Source organism: Trichosurus vulpecula, chromosome 9 (genome assembly GCF_011100635.1).
Source record: "Trichosurus vulpecula isolate mTriVul1 chromosome 9, mTriVul1.pri, whole genome shotgun sequence".
NCBI classification, from domain to species: domain Eukaryota; kingdom Metazoa; phylum Chordata; class Mammalia; order Diprotodontia; family Phalangeridae; genus Trichosurus; species Trichosurus vulpecula.
The window spans coordinates 79,742,172-79,751,122 of record NC_050581.1 but is presented as its reverse complement, the minus strand read 5'-3'; the positions used below and the strand labels follow the sequence as shown (position 1 = coordinate 79,751,122).

The window sequence follows — 8,951 nt, the reverse complement described above, 5'->3', positions numbered from 1 at the left end:
AAGTGATATGTAAGTGTCAACTATTATGATTTATATTTATTTAAGACTGGGTGTCCCTTGCTCTCTACCAGCCACTCATGATGTGCAAGGAAGCTTTAACCTGCTCCATTTTCCCAGCCTGGGTTGGCTTGCCCTTCCTTGGGGAGCCTGGTGGCCCTCTGCTTCCAGGTGCCTATGGTATTGGTACCAAACACAGGAGACATCCCACTGGGTTTCAGCTTCCTGTAGCTCAGAACTCCCAAACTCAAGTGATCTACCAGTATCCACTTCTCCAGCCTCCGTGACTATAGCCTCAAGCCACCACAACTGGCCAATTATGATTATTTTTTTTTAAAGCAGGCAGAGGAATTAAAATCAATTACATTGACTCTGCTTTGAGTAGTCTTGTCTCTCTGCATTTGTTTTTTATTGAGGAAACTGTGTTTGAGGATTAGGAAGGAGAAAAGGAAAAAGCCTGGATATATGTTCGTATTCTGTTAAGCTGATGAGGAGCAAGTATGAATATAAATAGTAAAGAGAACATTGACCCTTGAGAGAAGAGGCCAAAGGAGATCTGGGGCAGTGGGGAAGCAAGGGAGCAGTTTGTAGCCTGGTTGCTTTAGAGAGAGAGAGGATACTATAAAGAATGATCTTTAGTTCTCAAGGCAGAAATCATCTTACTAGAACAGTTAAAATTTAAGTAGACTGAGGCACAAAGTTCCAAAAACAATTTATCAGTAAAGTGTGAATTTACCAACAAATAGGATCTCAGCTTCCCCAGCAAAGCTAAGACCCCAAATGAGGGGGATGACACTCTTTTATAGTTTGGGGGAGTACAAAAAATAGCTAGCATCATAGTTGGAAGAAAATATGATTGGATGGACATTGGGAATGAGGACTAGCAACAAACCCCTCCTTCCCTCCTGTGACTAAGAAATGTTCATTGTGTGAATCCAGCTGCATCTTCAAGGGTAGAGAGAGCAAGCCAGGCTTCTTTGGAAGACAAACCAGAAATTCCTGAAGGATAGCTTGGTGGTGTAAAGAAACTAGATCAGCCTCCCTGGTGTCCATCTGGATCCTGTAAGGGTAACAGATTTCCTTGCACAGGGATAGAACAGTGATTAACAAGAGAACTGGAGTTCATTATGCAGACCAGTTGAATTCTGAACTAAGTTCAGAGACAAAGAACCATGACTTAGTCTGTTATTGGATAAAATAAATTAACTGCGAGTAGGATCAATTTTAAAAAAACCCAGAATCAATCTGATTATTTCATTACCAAGACCAAATTCTTAGTTGTCACTATCCATATGCCTAGAACTATTAACAGTGGAGAAGCAGTCACTGTATAACGAAAAATATGAGGACTTTGAAATCATAAAACTTGGATCTGACTCTTGGCTCCAATATTTACCAGCTGTGTGACCCTGGACAGATCATTAATTTCTTCGAACCTTAGTTTCTTCATCTGTAAATGGTAGAAATAAAAGCATCATGTTTTAGGCTCTTAATTTGCTTTTTTTTTAAATTTTAACAAATTCTTTTTTCTCCCCCTCACAATTTTCCTCCTTCCCCCATTAAAAAAAAAGAAAAGAAAAAGAAAACCCTGGTAACAAATATGAGCAATCAAACAAAACAAAATTATTATGTTGGTTATGTCCAAAAAAATATGTCTTACGTTGTACTCCAAGTCCATCACCTGTAGCTAGTAGAAGCATTCTTCATGATGGATTCTCTAGAGTTCTTAATCCTTTCAAAGTTCTTACAATGTTGTCATTCTATAAATGATTCTCCTGGTTCCACTCATTTCACTCTACATCATAAGAGCCTTTCTTGGTTTCTCTGAAAGCACCCTTCCCATCATTTCTTACAGGACAGTAGTATATCACTACATGCCTATACCATTATTTGTTTGGCCATTCCCCAACTGATGGGCACCTCCTCAGTTTCCAGTTTTTTGCAACCAAATGAAGATCTATATTTTTGTACATATTGGTCCTTTAGGGTATAGGTCTAGTATCACTAGGTCAAAGGGTATGCACAGTGTAGTAACTTTGGGGGCATAATTCTAAATGGCTGGACCAGTTTTACCAGTCTGATACGAGGTAGAACTTAAGCATAACTTTAATTTGCATTTGCCTAATCATTAGTGATTCAGATCATGGAATCATAAAATTTAGAGGTGGAAAGGCCATTAAAGATCATCTAGTTCAACTCTCTCATTTTACAGATGAGAAATCTCAGCAAAGTTAAGTGACTTGTCCAAGGTCACACAGCCAGTAAGAACCCAGGGCTTCTGACTCCAAATCCAGCCATTTCATGCTGCCCAAATCTACTTGTCCAGTCTTAACTCACAAGGCTATGAGGAAAGTACTTTGTAAAATCCATAGTGTTATACAAATGTGATATAGTTGCAAACATATGCAATGCTTGGAAGTTGAACAAAGTCCCCATGAATTAACTCACCTTTTTTTTTATTTCCTCTCCAAAAAAAATAGGCACTGGAAGACATGCCTTTCCAAGTTGTTTCCTTGTTTATTTAGCCACAACTCAGCAGAGAAAGAAGAGGACACCCATCTCCATCACCCCAGCAAACAAGAAAGCTGGCCAATGGAAGCCTGTAGATGTGTCTTAGTGCCGGAGAAGATCAATGTGGTGCAGTCGATCGAGCTTTGTGAGGCCGAGGTGGAAAGTGAGGAAGGGGATGCTGATGATGTTTCCTTCTCCCTGTCCCCAGAGAACAGCACAAGCAGCTTCATAAAGAACAAAGAAGCACTTGCAGACAAGTTTGTCCAGATGCTGTTCCTTGATCTCATAGGAGAGGAGACTTTTATGCCATGTTCCAGCAAGTCACCTGGCAAATACAAGGACTTGGCAGATGCAACCGAGTCACCACCTAAGGAAAACAAAGCTCCAAGCCACTGCCGGGGCAGCCCTACCAAACTGGGTTCACCCATTTTCCAGAATGGTTGCCTGAGTGGTCCACACATTTCTGAGAGATCTGAAACTCTCTGCCAGAGTCCTTGCATGGATGCTGCTTCTCCAAAGGGCAGACAATCTCCTGAGCCCCACCAAGAGCAGCAGCAGTTTCCTTCAGCTTCCCAAACTGAGGGCATTGGGTCAACCTTGGACTTAGCAAACGTGTCCATTTCAGAAGCACCCCAAGTTGATGATAACCCTGCTTATCGAAGCTTCAGCAGCCTCCTGGCCCAATCCTTGCCCAGGACTGAGGAAGAGCTGAGCCTTCCCTTAGGCTCATTAGAATGTTCATGGGAACAGATGGCCCCATGGCATGGAGACCCTGATCTACAGCATGGGGTTAGCTGCTCAGAGGACTCTCAAACATCTTCCTCCCATGACAATGAGCCACCTTCTTTGTCCCAGTCAGAGGGAGAGAGCTGGGAGGAAATCCTAAGAGAGAGGGTTCTCAGACAAGAAGGAGATGTCATTTGCCCCACCATCTTAACAACATCGGGCTACCGGTGTTTTGACAATGCTGTGAAGCAAGGCAATGACCAAAATTATAAGGCAGCTGGCTTTAATGTCTCCAAAGAATCTGGCTATCGATCCTTTGCTAGTCTCCTAAATGACTCTAGGAAAGAAACCTCTGCAGAGACCTCTGGTGATGAGTCTGAGTCTGGAAAAGAGACAGGGGGATACAAGCCATTAGAAAATCTTATTTCTCCTAGCCAAGAGGCAAAGGAAGTGACTCCGCTTCCACTATTTACCTTTGGCCTGGATTTAGGAGAAGTTCTCCCTCAGAAATGCCAGCACAACCCAGTGCCCTCTAGCTTCCTCAAGATGTATAGTCCCCAGGAGACATCAGAGGAAGAGACAGGAAAGCACTCTCTGACATTGGACTGGGATGGCACCAGGAAGCATGAGGACACCCCTGAGGAGTCCTCAGTCTGTTCCAAGCTAGATTTCAGCAGTGGTATAGTCTATTCTACCTTGACTTGTCATCTATGTGGGCACCTGAAGAGATGTCCAAGTCCTGATGAAAATTATACACCCTTGGGCAATGCCCAGAGCACAAAATGCAACTGTATGGTTGAGGTCCTAGAAACATTGCCTCATCCTCTCACAAAAGCCACCAACTTCTGCCCCTCAGAAATAATGGAGAGTCCAGAGAGTAGGGTACCAAGGACTTCTTCTGTGGAGTTTCTTGGAGAGAGCCATTTGGAGGAAGAGTCTTCTCTAGGAATCAGTGTATCTCTCCTTTCTCAAGACTGTGAAGATCCGTTGGGCTCCACTTCAGATAAATGGAAAGGATCCCTTCATTTAAAGCCTCACCCTGGTGGTGTGCCAAGCCCAGGCCAGCCCTCCAGCCCCAACATGGTGGACCGTGAACATGAGGGCAATACCTACATGAAAGTTTCTTAGATGAGCTTTGGGAAGTTTGGCAATCCTCTCAATCAACAGTGATACACACTTGGTTTAGGGAATCATTGAATTTCCTCTGTATGTGAAATGCTTCTTCCATTTAGACCATTACTGAGTAGAAGCCAGTATGCCAATACTATTAGCTGCGCAGAAAGTGGTTGTCTACCCATGAGCCAGACACAGATGACAGCTTGATGCCTATTCACTAGTGGGTGGAGGGGAGCAGCCTTGGACCTCAGAGCAGACAATCTTAATTCTGGAGGCTCATTAAATAGTTTGCCACAGGGTGAAGAAGTATGCCTGACCAGGGGATGGGGGCCACATACAACCATTTTTCCATCTTCTTGTCTCTTCACTGTCCTAAAAGGGCCTCTTTTAGGCCACCTATCCCCTAGTGAAATACAGGAACCTCAGAGCAGCCAACAGTCTAGCAGTTTTTGATGTATCCACAGAATTCTCCTCACAGCTGGACACTTCTCAGAAAGAGCTTTGGCAAAGCCCAGGGTGCATATAGTTGGTAACTTACAGAGGAGCAGCCCCTCACTGTTTTGAATGTTTGTGAATTTTCTGCCACTGGATACTCAAAACATTCCTTACTCCTTTATTCAATTATTTTATGACCTGATGATGATAGAAACTGCAATTCCCCCTACATCTTTTCCATTGGACGTTCTGTCTTGGTGGTTTCTAGCCAGGGTTAGTTCTCGTCTTCCCCTCCTTCTCACTTGCCAAACTGTAACCTGGAAAAGCCCCAAGTGCCTTCTGGAAATCATAGAACATTGAAGATGAGAGCCCAAAGGGAACTTTGAACGTAGACCGTCCAAGCAGAAGGCGACCTTGGAACATAGAATATTGACACTAGAAGGACAATTAGAGACCTTCTAATCAAATCCCATCCTTTTACAGAAGAAATGAAGGCCTGATCAGGAAGGTGAAGCACCTAGTCCTAGATCATGTACAGCTCAGTAAGTGGCAGAGGTAAGGACTCAAACCCAGGGCTTCTGACTGCAAGTCCTCTGCACTAGCCACAGAGGCACTAGCCTTCCAGGTGAGATACGGTAGGGAGCATTTTAATAATTACTACTTATAATAGCTAGCCTTTATGGAATGCTTTAAGGTACCCAAAGTACTTTACAGAGGTTATCTCATTTGTTCTTCATAACAACCCACAAGAAACTGGGGCTTAAAGGAATTAAGTGACTTCCTAGTAGAGATAACCCAGTCCTAATGTCGGTTATGAGGATTTTTAGGGCTTCCCACCAGGGTCCTGCTAAATTTTGGGATACTGAGTAGAAAAAGCCCCCCAAAACTACTCCCTATGTGAGATGAAAACAGCAATAAGCTTTATACTCCGGGACTTCCACCGTTAGACGTAGATAATGAGGACACGTAATCAACTCCCAGTTATCCATTTTGTGAATTATCCAGGACTTTTGTTCCTTTCCTTTTCTGTCTTTTGGATGTTACCCGGCTCTTTCAGCGGGAGACTGAAGTAAAGGGCCAGTCTTGGCTCCAGTTGGGTAACTAGTGAATTCAATTCAATGGAAGAAGGCATTTATTGAGAATTATGCGCTAAGCGAGGCAGCCAGGTGGCTCAGTGGATAGAGCGCTGGGCCTGGAGTCAGGAAGACCTAAGGTCAAATCCGGCCTCACCCTGGGCAAATTACTTAACGCTCATTTACCTTAATCCACTGGGGAAGGAGATGGCAAACCATTCTAGCGCCTTTGCCGAGAGAACCTCATGAACAGTACGGTCCACCGGATCACGAAGAGCCGGACGCAGCTGAATCAACCGAGCAACAACAAATGTGCTAAGTGGCAGAGACACGATGACAAAAAAAATAGTCTCTGCTCTCAGGGAGTCTATGTTCTATTGGGTGACAGGAAGAGAATTGGGCAGTGTATTCTACTAGCACCAGTTCAACTTTCCTCATTCCCTGCACTAGGGCAAATACCAGAGCCAGCAATAGTTGGTCCCGGAACTTCCTCTCCCAGCGGATAAATACCTCAGCATTTTGGTTGGTGTGGAAATTATTGTGACTGGAAGCGGGTGAGATGGTTTATGACATAGTCACTCTCACATTGACCTCTGGGGTGTTCTAACTATGTGGTCTAGGAGAAGATTGAGAATGCGGGAGGAATATTCTGGAACTGCCAAAAATATTGTACTATATAAGCATTTGTATTTGCTATAAGGATTTTTTTTTTGGTTTGTATACCGAAAGGGGTGTGCGTATGTGTGTGTGTGTGTGTGTGTGTGTGTGTGTGTGTGTGTGTACATGGGCTCAGTGTGCAGATCAAAGCTGGGAGGGCAGGGGAAGGGGCAGGGATGTTATGTGTCTGATGTTTGCTTTAAATAAATTCATTTCAACAAGTCTAGGCTGGATGACTACTGTTCATTCAATAAAGAAACCTTTATTAAACGCCTGTGCTAGGTTCCTTGGAGGTGGAGGTGGAGATTTTCACTGGAGTGTGAAAAGCCTTGAATGCCAGATGAAGTTTAGACTTCATGATAAATTCTTTTGCAGATTAGCAGAGTAGAGACATTGAAACATGGAGGTCAAAACTCTGGACTCCAATTCAACAATTATTAAATATCTACTATGTGCAGAGTACTTGGTGGCAGATTATAGACATTCTGTTGACTCCAATAATCTAGGGCTGGATAATATCCCCTGAATAATTCAATCAATGAATAAGAATATATATATTATATAAATATTTATATATTTATGTACCAGGTACTGTTAGCTCCTGGTGGTATAAAGACAAGTCAAATAGTCCCTGTCCTCAAGGAACTTATGTTCTCACAGAGCAGACAATATGCATGTATATAAGTTTTTATAGACTATATTCCAAATTAATACAAGGCAGCTTGGGAAGGGTGAACATTAGCAACTAATGGGGAAGGAAATCTTCATGTAGAAAGTGGCATGTCAGACTCCTAGGCTGCTAACAGAACCATCCACTAGCCTTCTCTCAGATGCAATGCAGACCAGACAAAGAGGACTACTGTGGGCACTGTGGTGTGGGTTATATTTGTAAGGCATTTTTAAGGCATGATTTCCTAACAACCCAGTGGAATAAATAGTAAATATTCCCATCTTCTCCCCAGGAGGTGGAGAGTAAAACTTCACCAATGATCAAGAAGCTTCCCAAGGGGACCAGATACAGATGGGACTTGTTTCCTTTCCCTGTAAGGAGACAGAGACGCCAGGCTGCTGCCAGGGGAAGCTAGGGGCAGAGAGCTGACTGTCAAGATTAGCAGCACACAACTTTGGCAACCAGGACATTGGACCATGGCCAGCAATGTGGTCACAGCCTGACAGAGGTTTCCCAGCAACCATTTGGTTCAGGACCAAGGGGGCAGAGAGCTACAATCTAAGCCTGGAGTAGAGATGCAATCTGCCATCAGAGATTGTGGAAAGTCCTGCTCCTGAGGCAAATTCCAGAGTTCCAGGGTTTGCCAGCTGCGTTGGAATGTGGAAGAGGAGGTAGGGAGATGGGCCTCTCTTCCATGCCTCCCTTGTCTTACTTTTTAAACTGCAAGTTTCCATACTTGTCATGAATCTCAGTTTAAGAACCACTGCCCTAAATCAACATTGACTCTGGTTCAGTGAGGGTTTTCTTCCTGCCCAACCATCTAAAGCGACACAAGACGAGGCACGTATGAAGGGTTTCCCTCATTGTTTAATTATTTAATAAAGCAACAATCTGTTTTTCAGTAATTTTACAGCAAGCAGGATATGAACTGGGTGTGGACTGAACGGATAATAGCAGCTCAAGTGGTGCCCACAATGCTTTCCCAGCCCTCACTCTGCCCCCCCAAATGTGAATTATTATTCCATGATTTCATTATAGCAAGGATGGGAAAAGGTTGGTGGCAGCCAACAAATGGGGACTTTCCTCCTTTTCCTCTCCTTGAGAGGGAAGAAGGAGATTGTTAGTCAGTCAACAAACATTTATTAAGTACTGACTGTGTGCCTAGGGGCAGCTAGGTGGCTCAGTGGATGGAACACTGGCCTGGAGTCAGAAAGGCCCTGAATTCAAATCTAGCCTCAGACATTTACTAGAGAAGGAGAAGGAGAAAGAGAAGAAGGAGGAGGAGGAGGAGGAGGAGAAGGAGAGGTGAGAGGAGGGGGGAGGGAGGGAGGGAGAGAGAGAGAGGGAGAGAGAGAGAGATGGAGGAAGGAAACAACAGAAAAAGAAAAAGAAAGCAAGAAGCAAAAAAAGAAACATCTCATTTATATAGTAGTTTTATCATGATATACACTTTCCTCACAGCAATTCTGAGAAATGTAAATCTTATTATTCCCATTTTTCATTGGAGGAAATTGATGCTCCCAGAAGGAAAGAGATATTCATAACCTATACTTAAATCTGTGGCTTTCTACCACACCAAATTACCTCTCAAAAGCCCTTCCCTTTGAGGGTGATTTGACAGACCATCATTTCATTTCATGGAGCTCAAAGCTCATCTGCATAAGACTCATCTCATAGGTGGAGATCAATGCTTAATGTTCAATTCAGTGTTCCACACATGTTAGAGGAGACCTTGAGAGAAGAGCGACCTCAGTCTTCTGGCTCCC

General features: G+C 43.6%; 1 protein-coding gene across 2 annotated transcripts in view; it reads left to right on the top strand.

Annotated features, from left to right (window-relative positions):
• The window catches only part of IL4R (interleukin 4 receptor), a 61,375-nt gene extending 54,636 nt beyond the window's left edge, over window positions 1–6,739 (top strand). For both annotated transcript variants that reach the window (XM_036738236.1, XM_036738237.1), the window contains exon 10: window positions 2,478–6,739. In XM_036738236.1, the coding sequence (XP_036594131.1) occupies window positions 2,478–4,362 (1,885 nt within the window). In that variant the 3' untranslated portion in view covers window positions 4,363–6,739. The remainder of the gene's footprint in view (window positions 1–2,477) is intronic.
• Window positions 6,740–8,951: the final 2,212 nt, after the last annotated feature.